The 19,141-nt window shown below is 37.2% G+C and overlaps 1 protein-coding gene across 2 annotated transcripts in view; it reads right to left on the bottom strand.

Annotated features, from left to right (window-relative positions):
• The window catches only part of LOC149067000 (transmembrane protein 145-like), a 156,223-nt gene that overhangs the window by 82,034 nt on the left and 55,048 nt on the right, over window positions 1-19,141 (bottom strand). For both annotated transcript variants that reach the window (XM_089252990.1, XM_089252991.1), the window contains exon 8: window positions 15,837-16,009. In XM_089252990.1, coding sequence (XP_089109116.1) covers window positions 15,837-16,009 — 173 coding nt within the window. The remainder of the gene's footprint in view (window positions 1-15,836; window positions 16,010-19,141) is intronic.

Raw genomic sequence — 19,141 nt, 5'->3', positions numbered from 1 at the left:
GGAAATACGGGACATCGCCAATTATCGCCAAAAACGACGCCAAAACCACACAAAGTTGCCAAATATTGTTGAAATTACGAATAAATCACAATGGTGGGAAATGATGCATTACTGCAAATTGCAGTGGATTAAAATGTATTCCACGAAAAAAAAAACGTTCACCAAGGCAAATGTGGGAGATTAGTATTCTCATATATAGATGTAATTATCATAAAATAATTTATGAGTTGAAAAATAATGTCAATCTTTGACTTCAATAAAGAATAAAAATTCAACTAGGCTTCGTGTAAAATACGGGAAAAACCGGGACACTTTTGCCGAAAAGTCGGGACGGCCAAAAAAACAGAAAATACCGGGACTGTCCCGGGAAATACGGGACGTATGGTCACCCTACTTATAACAAGTACAGACTGATCAGTGTACAATATTTAACTTCTTAACAAGGGCTTTAACGCAAAAGAAACCACACCATACAAATCTTCACCATAAATAACTTCGAGTACATCCCATTCTCGAGTGGGAGAAAGCAGAAATGAAAGGAATTTCCATGGTATCGTATTTCTCGGGTGCATGGTTGGGAAAGTAGCACGTGGATGTATGCATCTTGATTGATTGGAAGAAGGATTTCTACAATATTGGTACAGTTAGTTTACTTGTGTTTTTCGTCTTTCAAGCCTTTGATCAGAAGCCTTTCAGTCTTTAAATGAGTGCATGGGGGCGAACCGTGATAGTAAAAAAAAAGAAAGGTTGAATAAAAAGTGATACTTCCAGAAAAGTGGTTATCCCTTTATTTTTTCGTCGAACACAAGGGTAAAGCAGTTTTTTTCATTTGCAATGAGAGCGTAGCCATTATGAAAGAATACAATATTAAGAAACATTACGATACAAAGCATATCGCGAAATATTCTGGATTGCAGGGACATTTTCGAAGTGAAAAAGTCAATGAACTGAAATCGACGCTGAACTGCCAACAGTCATTATTCTTCGCAAGAAATGAACAGTCTGAAAATTGTGTTCGTGTTGGTTATATAATAGAAGAAAAAATTGCGAAACGTGGGAAGCCCTTCGTTGATGAAGAATTCGTTAAAGAATGCCCTCAGTCTGCAGTTGATGTGCTTTGCCCATCACAGGCTCAAGCTGTTTCGAACATTCAATTGTCTGGTATGACAGTAACAAGAAGTGTGGAGGATCTGTCAGAAGATGTATTCAAAACCTTCAGATCCAAATGTGAGGAATTTTTGTTTCACTCAGTAGCTATGGATGAATCGACGGATGCAACACAAGCAGCCTTTTTCATTTGTGGTATTGACAAAAACTTCAAAATTATTGAGGAGTTATCTAGTGTCGTTGCACTTACGGATACCGCACGGAGTTCGACTTATATTCAAGTTTGGCAGAAACATTGACCAAATGTGAGTTGGACTTGGGCAACATATCTGCCATAACTACAGATGGTGCTCCCTGTATGACCAAATACAAATACAAATACACATACAAATACAACGCCACAACAGGCAAATTGCCCAACGAGGTGGCTGACTTAAGAACATCATGGATCCCCGAGCCATTTTTTGGAGGCCCTACCTACTACTACTACTACACCCCCCCCCCGGAACCCCCCAACGAATCGGTACATGCGGGAATGTGCGTGTACGTGTAGTGAAACCTGACGTGAAGTTTTGTTGTTTCTCTGTAATGCTTGTTATGTGTAGTGCTGCCATCTGCAGTCAGAAGACAGGGGTAATCATTGACATTGATAAAGTCAGATGCCGAAAAATGCGGAAATACGAGGATGATGGCTTTCAATGATTTCTCTTTCAATTTTTTTAAAAGAATTTTTATCAAAGTTTTATAATAATTCTTTTAAAAAAAGCAACTAATAAATTTAAATAATAAGTTAAATAGAATGCCACCGATAAATTTATTAGTTGCTTTTTTCAAGTTTTATAAAATAACTTTCATAAACCATTTTTATAGTGAAATCCCATCCTTAGATTAGTCACTTCTGAAATATTAAATTCCATTTTTTTCAGTTTATAGACTAAATATCGAGTAAAATATACTTGTAGGTATCGAGGGAACCACCAAAAATATTCAAGCGCTAGGGTCTTCAAACGTCTTAATCCGGCCCTGAGTGAACACCGTACGTGGATAACATTGTTTAATAAAAATATTTTTTTTTAAGTTTAAAAAAATTAAAAGATTAAAAATTAAAGAAAATAATAAATATTTAAAATAATATTTCAAATATTTATAGTTTTTAAATAATTTTAAAAATTTAAAAAGAAAAAAATTAAAATTTTTAAATTAAATTTAAAAGTTATTAAAGTATTTAGTCAATTAAATATTCGCAATGAACAGAACGGCTTATAATTTTGGTCCCGTCAGTGGCCGTTGTTGGCAGGTTTTATTGTATAAAATTGTGAAATATGGACAAAAGGCTGTTAAAGTTGCTATATCTCCATCTCAGAAGGAAATCGGAGGGATAGACATATGTAGGTACATTATATTAATGAACAGGGACCTTCATATGGTGTTTTTAAGGGTATTTATGGCAAATAATTAAAAAAATTCCGTGCAAAATCCCCTTCAAAAAATAGCCAAAGATGCGGACGAATTCGCTCCGCATCCGCATCGCGTGAATAGCTCCGAATAACCCAATTGTCAAAACTTGTATGTGCGGATGCGGAGCCCGCACTTAGGTTTAGACACATGCGGACGACGTCCGGACCCGCATGAACATTTCCTATAGTCCGTTTCAGGTTAACTTTGCAGTGAAGAGGAAGCTACGAGGGAACCGCATCACTCGTTGCTATGACAACGAAAGCCTCTTAACCTGTGTATCGATGCGCGGCCTCGGTAAGGTATGGCTGATTCTCGCCAATCTCGCAGAAAAAAAAAAAAATTTTCGTATAACGTAATGCTTGTAGAAAAAATTGCAGTCAGTAACAATTAGCTAATGAAAAAAAAAAAACCATCCTCGATACTTTCAGAAATTAAAGTGCGGTTTTCGAAATTTTTTTTTTTTTTTATTGAAAAGTATCTTAGTAACTTCTATTAACCCGGTTTTCATGTTTGAATTTGGGAATAGTCCCAAATAATAATAATAAAAATGATAAGGCAAAATTTAGAATTCTTTTACTCACTTTTCTTGCCGAAATTTCCGTCGCTCACCCACCCGAACGCATATACGTCGATGCCACTTGTTATCACTACAGTTTTAGTCATTTTTTACGGATTCCCATTCTATGGAATCCTGACTTGAAGTTGTAGAACTATTGGATTCTCTATTACTTATTAATTGTTGTTGCTCCAACATGTGTTCCATCAGGCCATCTGCAATCCAAAATTCCTCTTCCTTTCAATAACGTGCTTTATGCATTATTGCCAAAAAGAACGGAGAACGTTTTAGCGTGTCTATCTCTGGTGAAAAGATACAACTGTCACAGAAGGAAAAAATACACTGCAAGCCTAAACCATTGTGGGTCTCTCTCTCTCTCTCTCTTGCTTATTTATATTTATCTGGAGAGACAGCCTCTGTGTGTGCTGTGGGGGAGAAGTTGGTGTGTACGCAAAAGAGACATTACTTATGTCAACACACTCCGCTATCGGCTATTGGAATCCAGAAACCACCCCTATCCTACGAACACGGCAAGAAATAGATAATTAAAAAAAAAGGGGGGGGGGGCGCCGTAATAAAGAGTGGAACCGTAACCTACACCCATAAAGAGAGCCTCTCACAACGGTATCGGCGCTGTCGTGAAAGAGGGACACTTCCTGTAATCTATGAGTGAATATCTGAATTCGTTGGAGGCTATTTTCGGGAGAAAAAAAAAACTGATTGAATATTCGTCTGGGTGTGTAGGCCTATAACTACATGCAAAACTGAATGAAAAATTCAACAAAATGACGATATAATATATATATATATAATTGTGCAACCAAAAAAAAAGCACGACAGTGATATTGGCGGGGAAAATTTCTTGGAAATCGCGCCAAAATGTTCTTGAGCTCGCCATGGATTTTTGATAATGGTAACCAATATTTTTTCTAATTTAAAAATTTTAAACAAATATACATTGGTTCAAAACGGTATTTTTCAGTATTTTTTTCGAAATCATAAAAAAAATTGAAATATTCTATATAAATGATCATCAGAAACCTCCGATGTATGGGAACTATATTTTGCGGCGAAGGAATACACTCTCTACCTTTCTCTTCACTGCAAAGTTAACCTGAAACAAACTATAGGTGCGGAGATATTTCGGCTCGTCTGAAAGGCTCAGTATATTCCAATTGTTAAAACTTCTTCCGGACCCGCATCCGCTCCATGTGAAAGGCCTCTAAAGGGAAAGTACCGTACGCAATTGCTGAGACCTATTCATCAGCACTCACCGACAACTGATTCACCAGCTTGATAATAAAGAAATCATGGAGAAGCCCGATGTCAAGCAAGCTATGGATTTGATAGCTGGAGCCTGGAAAGATATCACTCACAAACTTATTTGTAATGGGTGGAAGTAAACAAATTTAATAACAGCAGAGTTCTGTGAAACACTGATGAAAGTACACCCATCGATTTGCAGGCTTTGTGGGAACACATCGCAAAAGAAACATCCATTCCGAATTGAGTGACGCTGAACGATTTTTTTTTTTCCTCCGACGATGACGTCTTCACTTCGGAACCGTTAACGTTCGTATGATACAAGCAAACAGCAGTGATGAAGAAGAGTTTTCACAAAAATATGTGTTTCGGTACCTACAGCATCTGAAGCCTTAGCTAGTTTGGAAGCTCTAAAACGATATTTATCAGCTGAAGAGAATCTTCCAGACCATTTGCTTGAGCACGCGTATACTTTAGAGCAGCGGTTATCAACCCTTTTTGTCTCGAGGAGCCCTTTTTAGTAAAAAAATTCTATGGCGGAGCCCCGTAGGTCCATTTTTAATTATTCATAAAAGTTACTGATTTATTTTTACTATTTAAAAATATTTATTAAATTAAATATTTTTTTTAAATTTTAATGTTTTTTTATTTTTATTTTCCTGGAGAGTGCACCGGTTAAGAACCGCTGCTTTAGAGGAATTCGTTGTTTCCTCGGCTTCTGCAATATTTGTGCAAAAGAAAAATTACGGATTATTTGCCTCTAACATTTTAAGCTAAACTTACGGAAAAACTTCGATGTCTGATTGATTCAAGTTGCCTTGAGTTATTTTTAAAATTCAACTTCATTCTTTTTATTATCTACGAACTCAAATAAGTAATTTTTTTTCTTAGAACCAAATTCCGCTATAAAATTTTTTTTACTCATGTTGAAAACGGAAATTCCGTTATAACGAAATTTCGTTATAGCGAAGTGATTACTCCGGTCTCTTAGAGTTCGTTTTAACGGGATTCCACTATTCTTTTTCTGTGTTTTTTTGTGATATTTTGTTGAATTTCTTTGTCATTTTGTGTATCGCTTAAAGCTTCTACGGTATATCACGTAACTGGTACTGACAGTCTCACTCACCTTTTGGTCACTCACTTATCATCTCCTAGACCTTTATGTTTTATATATGGTGTATATAATCAAGATATTGCTGTATGCTTGTACGCGTTATTGATTTGTATCTAGTTTTTCTTTCCAGTGAATATATGTTTGTGCATACTGCTCCTTGTTGAAGGTGACGTGTCCATTTTAAGTTTATTTTCATATGAAAAGTAGTTCTAGTATGAATGTCACATTGTGGAGTTTATTTCTTTTAGGTTGGAAGTTTAGATTCTTGCTGCCAGATGTTGAAGTGTTGTTATCATGGTTTCAATTTTGTTTTTCAAGTTGTTGCTATATAGTTGAATGACGTTGAATTGTGGTGACTCACTCTTTCGTGCAAACAATGTGTAACGGTTTTTTTTTGTTTTGGAGCAGAGAATATGTATACATAGATGGACATTCCTAATATTGATTTATATCTTCATTGGAAACTACGGGGTACAAAGTTTGTCTTAAATTTTTTTTATATATATTTTATTTGGTATAACACTATGTTTATTATGTACAACACATACTAAACAAAACCACCATTTTTACGTAGCACTGTCATTTGATTCATATAGTACCACACTTGACACATAATTCTCTTTTTTTTTTACACAACTTATGATACTGTTGCAATATACTACTTTTGTTTTTCTCCCCGATACCTATAGTTATGCTCAGCTGTTTCACAAAGCCACGTTGTTTTGTAACGTGCATACATACATACACCATGTCAAATTTTCTTTGAAATTGAACTTTGTTGTTGGTATAACGCCGTGCACAATTTATATGAATCTTTGCACTTTTTGTTCATAAAAATATGCATAGCACTACATTTTTGTTTGTTTTGTTGTGCACCACATTATGCTTACCCGTGTTTACAATATTGTTATCATTTATGTTGATTCATATTATGAATCATCATTATCTATCATGCCATATGTAATTGGTCATTGGTCACTCACCATCTCATCTCTTATTCTCCCCCTTCCCGTCAGTAATATGTCATAATCGCACTCTCCCCCCCCCCCCATAGCGAAACCATACGCTTACACTCATCAGGAAAGCAATACGTTTGAGTTTTCTTCTCTCGCAGGAATTCTACGACGCATTTTTCTTGTATTGAAATACGCACAAGATTGCGCAACATGATCACATCACCTGAGACAGACAATAGGCAAAGTCACGTTTTTAAAAACGTGCCTCTGAGTCAATCAGCGCCCTTCTGGGTTGTCAGGCGATGATACTCAACCAATCAAGAGAGTTTTAAATCGATATAGAGTACTGACCACGTTTTCTGGCAGAGAGTGATGAGGGTTTCATGGGGTAAGTCGCGTGTTAAAATGAGAACACACTCTCTCTGGAATTTGTCTTGTCTTGTCTTACTTCACTTCACTTTATTTTATTCACGTCTCAACAGGCAAGGATTGCCCAATTACAGAGATGGACAAGAGAAGAAAAATACAAAAACGCAAATACAACATACTACAAAAAAACAAAAAACGAGTGGAACAATAGAAATACATACGGAAAAGCATAATAACATGTATATTCAATACTCACATATAACTTTTAAGAAATTCTCTTATAGTTGAATTGAACATATCGGGTTTCACATCGCACTGGTTATATGTATTGCACATCTCAAAAATAGGGGACCGTCGTAAAATATTTGTTCGGGGTTTAGGGAGGCGAAGAGTTCACCGAACAGGCCTATTTCCAATTGGCACAGAAAAATCAACAAGTTGAAGAAGGTAGTAGTCATCAATTATATTATTGACAATTTTATAAAAAAGCGAAGGTAACTTCTTCTTCTTCGGCATTCCAATGATTGGAAATGGAAAAAACGTCGCAGTTCGGTTGTACTTACGTCATTTATGTAGACGTGAAATTGCCTGTAAAACATGTAACGTAGAAATCTGTTCTGGACTCTTTCTAGTATCAATGAGTCTAGATTGTTGTGAGGACTCCATATAATAGTGCAGTACTATAGTTTCGGAGCACATAAGTATTGAAAAGTGTCGCGATTGTTGCGATTGATTTGAAATTATTGCTGCTCCTCACAACAAATCCTAGCAGTTTTAAGCATTTATTGGTAAGATCATGTATGTATATGATCGGTAAATGCAAGCTTGGAGTCAAAGAAAACCCCAAAGTCTTTGATTACGGAAACACGACTGATAGAGGCAGCATCAATGGTGTAGTCGAATTCGGCCGATGACAATTTTCTTGTATAGCTGATAACGTGGCATTTTCGAACATTGAGCTGGAAGAAATTAGCCCCACACCAATCATGGAGAGACTGTAGGTCTCTTTGTAGAGCCATGCAATCTTCCAGGCTCTCAACTTCGCGATACATTTTCACGTCATCAGCATACATTTTGATGCACTGAAGCACCGAGGAAGGTCATTCACGAATATTAAGAAAAGCAATGGTCCAAGATTTGAACCCTGGGGAACACCTGATCCACTGACATACTTTGTTGAAATTGCGTTATGAAATAAAACTTGGGATGTTCTCAAATTTAAGTAGCTGGTGAACCACATGATAGAGTTTTCGGACACTTTGAAAGATCGGAGTTTGTAAAGTAGTGTCTGGTGATTTATTTTGTCGAAAGCCTTAGCGAAATCCGTGTAAATGACATCTGTTTGCTTGCTGGCGTCGATTGACTTAGCAAGATCGTGAATGAGATGAAGAAGATTTGTTTCAGTAGAGCGATTCGGCAAAAACCCATGTTGAGATGGAGATAATTCTAGACGGATATGGTTGTGCAATTTCCTATATACGATGTGCTCGAAGAGTTTAGACACTGCGGATAAAATAGAAATGGGTCTATAGTTGGTGACTTCGGATACTAGACCGCTTTTTAAAACCGGAATGACATTTGCGAGCTTCCAAGAAGATGGGAAAACATTTTTACGCAAGGAGAGATTAAAGAGAATTACAAGAGGTTCTGAAAAAATATCTCCACATGCTTTGATTATGTAGGCTGGAATACCATCTGGGCCTATGGATTTGACAGATTTCATACGCCGTATAGCGCCGATAACATCACTTTCAGTTATTTCACTAATGTCAAAAATATCAAGTCTATTAGCTATCTGATGTTCACTACTGTAGTCTTCCCAAGATGTACTTTCAACCTGAGAAGAGAATACAGACTGGAAGTACTCGGCGAATTTGTTTGCAATTTCCTCATCCTCCGAAAAACTCATTCCTTCATAATTGAAGCTTCTCGGGGTAAGTTTTCGTCGTTGAGATTTCATAAAGTTCCAAAATGTAGAAGGGTCCGTATGAATATCATCTTCAATGCGACGATAATACGCGTCCCGTGAACTTCGGATCAAGGATTTAACGAGTCTACGTTGGTCACGAAAATTTTTAAGATTCAATTGACCATTACTAGATAGAAGTTTACTTCTAATTGAATTTTTCTTGCGTATTGCCTTGATTATATTAGTGTCGAACCAACGAGGATAAGATTTTTTGGAGTCACTTTTTCGAGGGACATCAGAGTCAAATGCAGCGAAGATTAAACTATAGAAGCAAGTAAGAGCATCGTCTACTTCATAGTGAGCTCGAAGTCTAGACCAGTCTGTTTGATCCCGAAGATTATATAATAAGAAGAAGTCCGCCTTACGAAAGTTGTATTCACTGCTGACGTACTTTGTAGCCACACCCCGAGAACTATTTTTCACACAAAAAATTTTAATCTCGAAACTGGGGTGATGTAGCTCTTCTCTAATTAATGGATCATCACATGTGGTCACTACAACATTGACACGAAGAAGCTTCGCAAGGCAAAGATCCAAGTAATGTCCATTAGAATTCGGCGAAGATATCAGTTGCTGAAAATCATGATAATTAAAAAATGATAAAAATTCAAGCTCAAGGTCTCGCAGACAGTTGTGTTGAGGTACGCCGCTGACCCAATTTAAAGACGGAAGATTAAAATCACCAACTATTATGCAGTCAGATTCAGAGAATTCGCGATTGTGGGCAATGAAAGAGAAACATGTCCGATACAATTCCACGGACGAGCCGGGAGGAATGTATACTACGCCGATGATAACACGGGAACTGACATTTTTAATTTCGACAAACACACACTCTTCAGGTGCCGCATCATGAATTATCCTTTTCGCAAATAGAGAATTTTTGACTGCAATAAGAGATCCTCCTCCTGTTCGTTTGTTTGTGAGCACAAGGTTTCTATCTTGCTTAAACACAATGTATCGATTGTCAAAAAGTTCCGAGTCAGAAATGTCGTCTTGAAGCCATGCAGATTATATCATAATTATTTGCTGCGGAATTAACCCATAAATCGCGAGATTTTGTTCGCAAACCACGTACGTTTTGATAGTAAACTGTATACAATGCCGTAGCTCCATATTTCAGTCATTGTGGACAGTGCTCACCTGGAGTCTCTTCAGATCCGCTCGTTGCTTCCGAATTGACAGCAGCTTCGTCATTCGGATTTTCCGTAGGATGTCTCACTTTATCTTTGACCCCCGTCGTATGCTGGGCCCCATTCATCTCTAGCGGGTAGCCAATAGCTACGCCAGTGGTAACGAGTGAAGGAAGATCACTCACCTTTGAAATTCTTGTCGAGGATTCTTTTCTATTGAAAATTGTGAATCTTGGTCTTGATTCGAAGAATCGACGGACCACAATTCCCTTTGGCCAGAATGCTGGGCTGGACAGCAGCTGTGCAGCCTTGTCAGCTGGGACAGTGATTCTGAAAGACGAGTATACGGCGGTTTCGGTGCTCAAACGTTTGCAGTCGGAGACGAAAATGTTTTCTGACAGCATGAAACTAACCACCGTCTCTTCAGTGGTGTTTTTATCGCATCGCCCTACGTAAATCACAGAGTCTTTAGGGATTACGGGACCCGCAGAAAGAGCACAGCCGTCTTCTCTAGAACCTTTTATCATGTGTCTCCTGCGGCGTTTTTTCACCACCTCTTTGAATGGAGCGTCATTATTGTCGTCCTGTAGCTCTCCATTGTGTTGAAGCTCTCCATTTCGAATAGCCGGGGGGCAGTCCACGACCAGTTCTGATGACGATGACGTCACTGCAAGAGGAGGAATTCTTGTACAGCGGTTCGGCAAATTGGCTGGCTGGTTTTCCGGAACATTCACTATTGGTGACAAAACGGCAGCTGAATAAGTTAACGAATTCATCTGCGGAGACAAAGAACTCGATGTGACGCTTGGCATTATATCGGTGATTATAAACTCCAACAGCTGCAGTGAACCTATCATTTCACTGGTGGCAGCCTTGGCATCATCACGGATGACTTTGTCCATATTATGCTTCGAACTAAGAGCACTGAGCACCAACTCTAACTTATTTTTGAACAGCGTTACGACGCACGGGTCCTTCTTGTTAGTAGCCATCTTGGCAATTTGTCCTTCCTGTCCATCCTGACGATGTCTTCCAGGGTTACCTTAGGGTACGGGCAGATCGCCAGTAAAAGGAGGTGATGGTGAGTTTACCAAAATTTCGTTATTGATTATTATGAGTGACCTTTTTCTGTATAAATTCCGTGTACCGCGAGATTGCCCTTATTCGTTTATATTCTACTAGCTACAATACCCGGCGCTGCCCGGGTTTTCTTCAATGAGGCTTTTTGGATCATGCGATATCTCCCTCTTTCTTTGAGGGACATGCAAACCGTGTCTAAGTTAACCAATATGGCGACGTCCTGCGCGACTCATGAAAGAAATAAATCTAAATTTAAAGAAACGTAGAAATGAATAGTCCCCCCCCCTTTTTTTGTATGGGTGTTAGGTATTTCGATTCCCTCCCCCTGAACTTCAAGTTATCTATTTCTGCCTGTTTCAGCTTCCAAAAATGCTTAATTAAAGCTGTGGAATTTTTTCGATGCACTTTACGGGGCCCATAACTAATTTTAAAAACATCCTAAACTATATGAATTTATGCAAATAAATATCAAAAGACAATACGGAGACATTAATTTTTCATGCTTGAGAAGATATAAATAAAAAGTTGAAATCAATGTTATTACATGGATATCAAACTCAAAAGTAGATCCGGCAAATTATTCATATTTTTAATTTTCTGGGCTTCGTATCTCCAAGTGAATTCCATATTTCAAAAATCGAGAATTCAATTTAATTTTTAAAATTATTGATGTGGCAGGGAATCCTCCCCCCCCACCCCACTAAATTTCCGTATTTATGCAGTTAAATCGGCAATTTTAATAGTGATTTCTATGAGGATCACCCTTTTCCTGACCCTCAAAGCGATGATGGTGATGATTATGACGTCTATTCAAAAAGCCTCATTACTGAGAGTATATTGAAAATGTGGCAAACCATTATAAAGGCATAAACTATTATACATAACTGGCAGCATTAAAGAAGTGACAAACCATTGTAAAGACATAAACACGTCTGAAACTCATCGCTAGGGAACCACGGTAACCAAAGTAAACGTTCGGAAAGTGATTGTTGAGGCCCAAAAACCATTGTTGCCGGACAGTTTTTTACCCATTTGGGGCATTTGCCCTGGTCTGACGAAATTTTAAAGTAGCCTATCGTTCAAGTCGGGTCCCATTTGGTATATATGCAAAATTTGGCGACGATCGATCTAAAATTGTAGATTTGTATAGAGAACATACACACACACACACACAGAAAATCAATTTTATATATATAGATAGATATTGAATGTTGTGTAATGCAACTACGATTAGGGATAACCATGAATAAAATTAACTTGTAATTTACTCCTCGTTGTGTCGCTGCACAAAACAGTGCATTTGTTTTCGACGCTCGCTCGTACCTCTCTCGCTCACATCTCCAGTATGTGTTCGGCCTGAGTGACAGTGAAGTATCATTATTTTCGCAATGTCCCTTCAATATTTCAGTGTTATATATGACGCGTGTAATTCTACGATAAAGCCATGCAAGTTCGTAACGTAGAGTACTGATATTTCATTATTATTAATATATGTCTTGATAAGCGCGCGACAAAATTTTTGCAGTTCAGCAGTAAAATCGGCTATGTATGGGAATAGGTATAGTATTTATCTTTTAATTTTTGTGCATTTAAAGCACGATAATCCCATACAGGTCTCCATTCTAAAGTACCTTTTTTGGAACCATATGAAGTGGTGATGTGTAATTACTACTCGAAGGTCTCAAATTCCCCAGTTGCATCATGTTATGATATTCAGATTTTACAATTTTCAATCTGTCCGGAGCTAACCTACGAGGTTTTGCCACTACAGGTGGTCACTGAATGTATATCCGTGGTTTTTACTTGGCCTATGGCCTGTAACTTGGTTTTCCAGGAACTGAGACATTTATGCTTCAGATCGGGTACCAATTTAAAATAATGGAGAAAATCTGCTCCAAGAATTGGTGTACTGACATTGGCAATTAGGAAGGTCCCAGTAAATTGTCTTATGTGGAAATCAAGAGAAAGGGTTCTGGCCGATCGGGAATCGTTTTATTTTGTTTTCTTCCTTTTTATCGATTATTCTCATTGTTATTGTTTGTAAGATGGCAATAGACAATTATTCTTATTATTACTGTTTGTAAGATGGCAACAGTGAGTTAAGTTCTAAACATCGTGGTAACAAGTCGCACATGTATGTAGTTCGCATGTTTTGTATTTGAAGGAATTAAATCTAGTTCTAAAATGCCGTCTCATAATTCCGAACAAGCGACCGCGAAGCAAGCCCCAAAGAAATCAGCAGGTGCATATTGTGAAGCACCAGGTTCTTTAATCATAAACATTGATGGTAGAAGAATTCACGGCAAAAAGCGTTTGCTGTGGAAAATTCCGTTTTTGAAAATTGTCAGCTGAAAGTAGAGACACGTCAGAGCCAGTATCGACCAGAAATGATGTTAGTTTTCCGATCTCTTATGAAAAGGCGACACGAAACTTGAGGCAAAGAATAAGTCGCCTCTATTCTCTGTTGCTCTCGTTTCCCTGCCAAGAGCATGGTTTACACATTTTTGTTCTCGACACTTGTTGCCGAAGCGTCGATGGTACTAGCAAATTTTTGTGAGTTTCTACAATTACTTCTATTTCATAGTGGCTTCAGTTTCTCCGAAAAGGTGATCGGCTACGTGAGAAAGAGAGTTCGTCGATTCTTTTATGCAGTTTCTCCATTTCCCGGAGAATTTTCTCGTCGCTAGATTGACTGGAAACAGCGAATTTCTCAATGGGAGTGGGTGAGACCTCAAGAATCCAATCCGAAATTTTTTTCCAGCTTTTTCCAACGTTAACGCGGACACTGCGGCCAAAATGGACTGAACAGACGCTGGTAGGCGCTGTAAAAACTGTTCCATCATCAGCTTTTCCGACACGTTTAATGACTCTGCACGGCGTTTCTTGCATCTCAATAATTCGGAGGGTTTGCGGGTCCTTAATTTTTTCCCCGATATCAGAAATTGGATCTCTGATTGGGATGATTCGCCCGAACGATTGATAAGCTTCGTTTTGAGCTTCCCGTACGGATCACTGGCGTCCGGTTTCATCAGCACATCCCTAACCACAGGTGCAATTTCAGGGGGTAGATGGAAGACTACACAGTTGTACTTGGTGAGGGGTTCAGTGATGGTTTTGGAGTTGCGAAAGCGAATATACTCTCGCACATTATGAATCATAGCGCTGGATCTGACCTGTTGTACGCAGGAATTTGGACCGCACTGACCTCTGACATGGTGCAAAATTCCAAAAAAAGTAATAAATAAGTAAAATTTGAGTGCTTATGAAAATTAAATTAAGAAATTAGATATTTACGAGTTATTTTATTAAATTCAGAATAAATTATTATTTTGATTAAACGCAAAATATACGCATTAAACATTTCACTTTTACTTTTTACGGTAATTAAAAAAAGTTTGGAAGCGGAAAAAAAAGGATCAATGAGAGTACTTATCTCTTTGTTGCTATTATGTCCTCCATCTATAGAAGTCAGAGATGTCCCCCTTGGCAACAGCTGAATTCTTTCTTCATCGTCATGTAGCTCTTTCTTGAAGGAAGGTTCATTTTTCGTGTTCCTTTTTTTTTTCGTTTCAGTCACCATCACCATTGAGGTCATATAGAGCCCCTTGTTGTTATTAACTTCTCAATCGAACACACATCGTTTGAATGCTAACCAATCACTTTTATTCAGTATAATTAAGTCAGTGTTGGGGTAGTTAATTGACAAGTACATATATATTCGTAAAAGACATCTTTACAGGTTTCTAGTGAGCGCGCGGTAGCTCAGGTCGATAAGATACTCGCCTAAAGTACCAAAGGATGTTTACAGGTGTCGTAAGTTCGATACTCGGTTCTCCCTTGTCAGAAAAATTTCCTGACACAGAGGTACAAAAAAATGGTGACATCACCGCAGGAAACAATTGCTACCGCAGGGAGTCCCCTCCCCCCCCCCCCCATCAAGAGGTTAGCGCACCAACCCCCTCGATGAGTTTAAAAGAAAACAAAAACAAGCCTGCCGTGTTCGGAATAGGCAATAAATTGTAGGTCCCGGTCAAATTAACCCTCGTGTGCGGATAAACCGTGGTGCGACTCAAATGATTAACATGTTTCTAAAGGGTTATTCACCTCGCTCTGATGCCTACCCACGCAAAGGGAAAAGATTCTCCCGTTCTCTCCAGGGTTGCCAAAGCAACTTTCTGTCGAGATTGCCATGGTGGTGAGTCTTCTGTGGCGATTCACCACAGGATGAAGAAAGACCTTAGCTAACATGGATGAGGTGCAAACAAAAACGATGTAGGCGCTGTCTGGCGTCACAAGAGATGAATTTTAAAAATGTTTTCAACAATGGAAGAAAAGACAAGTGTGGTGGCTTTATAAGAGAGTACTTCCAAGGGAACTGACGAATTTTTGTAAAAATATTAGTTGAGATGCAATTAACACAATCTTATTTGCATTTGGAAACCAATTCAATTGCACAATAATGCTTCACAAGTAGAAAAGGGGGTAAAAATTAATTTTTTCCTAATTCACAAAAACTGTCGAGCTATTTTTTCCGGGAGAGTTTTTAACCATGGTTTTTTCCACCTATGGTATAAACTCGCTCATCTACTCTATTATTTTAACAAAGGTTTTTGTTAAAAACTATAACTTTTGAGCCCTACATTTAATTAAACAAAAACGAAAAGCAAACTTACACCAAAATACAATAATCAATAAAACAAACTAAATTCAATATTTAGATCTCCCAAGGAATCCATATCCATCCAGGGCAGATCCATGAAAATTACTTTTTAGAATGCTATATATACTGCAATATACTCTATTATAACTTTGTTAATGGCAAAAACTGTACCTGCTGCTCATACAGGAAGAGGGACACATAAACAATGATATACACGCATAGGAAACATGCAATCTTTAGGACTGTCACTCTTTGTAAACGTGCTCTTGTGACAGTGTACCCCTTTGCTATTAATATCAGAAGTGCCAACAGAAGAAGGGTACTTATGGCTTCAAATCCTTTTCCTAAAAAAAAAAATTATAATATGTAGCATAAAATAGCATCCAACTGCATAACTATACTACATACATACATACTTTATTGATTTAGCTATAAGCCAATTTCAAAGTGGGTAGCAACATAAAACAATTTTTATATTTTTATACTTACAATAACAAAATTAACAGAAACAAACCTGAAAGAATTAGCAAGTATCTCAACATGGAAACAACTAATATCGTGGAACAAAATAGGGGAAAAAAATAAACAGATAAACAAGAAATACATATATTCAGGGGCTGTACTATCTACTCATGCTTATCAGGAATCCGCGCCGATTATGACAATATAAGAAGCATGGAAGGGAAATTTCCGTACTAGCGGCATTCTCCCTCCGAAAACAAGCATCGTATTTCTCCGAATATTCGGATGACGATAAGGATAGGGGAGACCCACTCCTTGAGCATCGGATCGTCGTATTTTCAACTCGCGATCGACGGTTTAGTTAAAAAAATTTATTTCTTGGACTTGGAAATTTATTACGATGAAGTGGTGTTTTTCCTTGAAAGAAAACTATGCAATTTCGTCGGCTTTTTACAATTGATTGGATTTAATTATAAATCTACTTTCTGAAATTGACGAAGTGTAGTATATACAGTAAAACCTCGCTACAACGGTACCCGATATAACTATAATTCTCTCTACAGCTATATATTTTTTCGAGTCTTGTTTGAAAATGCTGATACTCTAACTGTTGCCTCTCGATATAACAATAATCTCTCTAAAACAATATTTTTTTTTTCCTTGGTCTGCAGAGATTGTATCGAGATTATTTTTTTCACTGTATACCTCGATGATTTATATTATCCTAAAAGTATATATATATATATGTTACCGGCAAAGTATGAAATACCGGTTTTATTCTATACTTTGACTAGTCATTCTATAGAATGCCTAAAGACAATCCAGGCAAAGTATGAAATATCTTCTTCCACAACATCCACTAACAAAATTTTAATTATATAAGCCGCAGGATGCCAAATGCGCCTAACAAAATAAGAGATTCTTGTTGAACTATAAATTTTAATAGATTTCTGATGAATGACACGTTTTTTTTCCTCCATAAAAATTTCGTTTTCGTGAGAAAGGATCTCTTTAGGAGCGGTGTAAAATATTACAATTCCATCAAATTAAAATTTCACAGAATTTTCGCTATTTTTTCCCGGAAACGTTTCCCTTTCGCTCTCGTGAAAAGGTTGAGGGGCGGTATAAAATATTACAATTTCGTCAAATTAAAATTTCACAGAATTTCCGTCCGGAAACGAATTTTTTTCCGGAAACGTTTCCCTTTGGCTTTCGTGAAAAGGGATCTGTTGAGGGGTAAATATAATATTTACTGTAATAAAATATTACAATTTCACCAAATTACAATTTCATCATATTAAAATTTCACAGAATTTCAGTCATTTTTTCCCGGAAACGTTTCCCTTTCGCTGTCGTGAAAATGGATCTGTTGAGGGGCGGTATAAAATATTACAATTTCGTCAAATTAAAATTTCACAGAATTTTCATTTTTTCCTGGAAACGTTTCCCTTTAGCTTTCGTGAAAGAAACTGTTGAGAAGCGATATAAAATATTAAAATTTCACAGAATTTTCGCTATTTTTTCCCGGAAACGTTTCCCTTTCGCTCTCGTGAAAAGGTATCTGTTGAGGGGCGGTATAAAATATTACAATTTCGTCAAATTAAAATTTCACAGAATTTTCATTTTTTCCTGGAAACGTTTCCTTTTAGCTTTCGTGAAAGAAACTGTTGAGAAGCGATATAAAATATTAAAATTTCACAGAATTTTCGCTATTTTTTCCCGGAAACGTTTCCCTTTCGCTCTCGTGAAAAGGTATCTGTTGAGGGGCGGTATAAAATATTACAATTTCGTCAAATTAAAATTTCACAGAATTTTCATTTTTTCCTGGAAACGTTTCCTTTTAGCTTTCGTGAAAGAAACTGTTGAGAAGCGATATAAAATATTAAAATTTCACAGAATTTTCGCTATTTTTTCCCGGAAACGTTTCCCTTTCGCTCTCGTGAAAAGGTATCTGTTGAGGGGCGGTATAAAATATTACAATTTCGTCAAATTAAAATTTCACAGAATTTTCATTTTTTCCTGGAAACGTTTCCCTTTAGCTTTCGTGAAAGAAACTGTTGAGAAGCGATATAAAATATTAAAATTTCACAGAATTTTCGCTATTTTTTCCCGGAAACGTTTCCCTTTCGCTCTCGTGAAAAGGTATCTGTTGAGGGGCGGTATAAAATATTACAATTTCGTCAAATTAAAATTTCACAGAATTTTCATTTTTTCCTGGAAACGTTTCCCTTTAGCTTTCGTGAAAGAAACTGTTGAGAAGCGATATAAAATATTAAAATTTCACAGAATTTTCGCTATTTTTTCCCGGAAACGTTTCCCTTTCGCTCTCGTGAAAAGGTATCTGTTGAGGGGCGGTATAAAATATTACAATTTCGTCAAATTAAAATTTCACAGAATTTTCATTTTTTCCTGGAAACGTTTCCCTTTAGCTTTCGTGAAAGAAACTGTTGAGAAGCGATATAAAATATTAAAATTTCACAGAATTTTCGCTATTTTTTCCCGGAAACGTTTCCCTTTCGCTCTCGTGAAAAGGTATCTGTTGAGGGGAGGTATAAAATATTACAATTTCGTCAAATTAAAATTTCACAGAATTTTCATTTTTTCCTGGAAACGTTTCCTTTTAGCTTTCGTGAAAGAAACTGTTGAGAAGCGATATAAAATATTAAAATTTCACAGAATTTTCGCTATTTTTTCCCGGAAACGTTTCCCTTTCGCTCTCGTGAAAAGGTATCTGTTGAGGGGCGGTATAAAATATTACAATTTCGTCAAATTAAAATTTCACAGAATTTTCATTTTTTCCTGGAAACGTTTCCTTTTAGCTTTCGTGAAAGAAACTGTTGAGAAGCGATATAAAATATTAAAATTTCACAGAATTTTCGCTATTTTTTCCCGGAAACGTTTCCCTTTCGCTCTCGTGAAAAGGTATCTGTTGAGGGGAGGTATAAAATATTACAATTTCGTCAAATTAAAATTTCACAGAATTTTCATTTTTTCCTGGAAACGTTTCCCTTTAG

The sequence above is a fragment of the Pholcus phalangioides genome, unplaced genomic scaffold (genome assembly GCF_987345545.1).
Source record: "Pholcus phalangioides strain wild (caught in Gottingen) unplaced genomic scaffold, Ppha-v1.0 ptg000031l_1, whole genome shotgun sequence".
Classification (NCBI taxonomy): Eukaryota; Metazoa; Arthropoda; class Arachnida; order Araneae; family Pholcidae; genus Pholcus; species Pholcus phalangioides.
The sequence above is the reverse complement of the archived record's forward strand: the minus strand, read 5'-3'. Positions and strand labels throughout refer to the sequence as shown.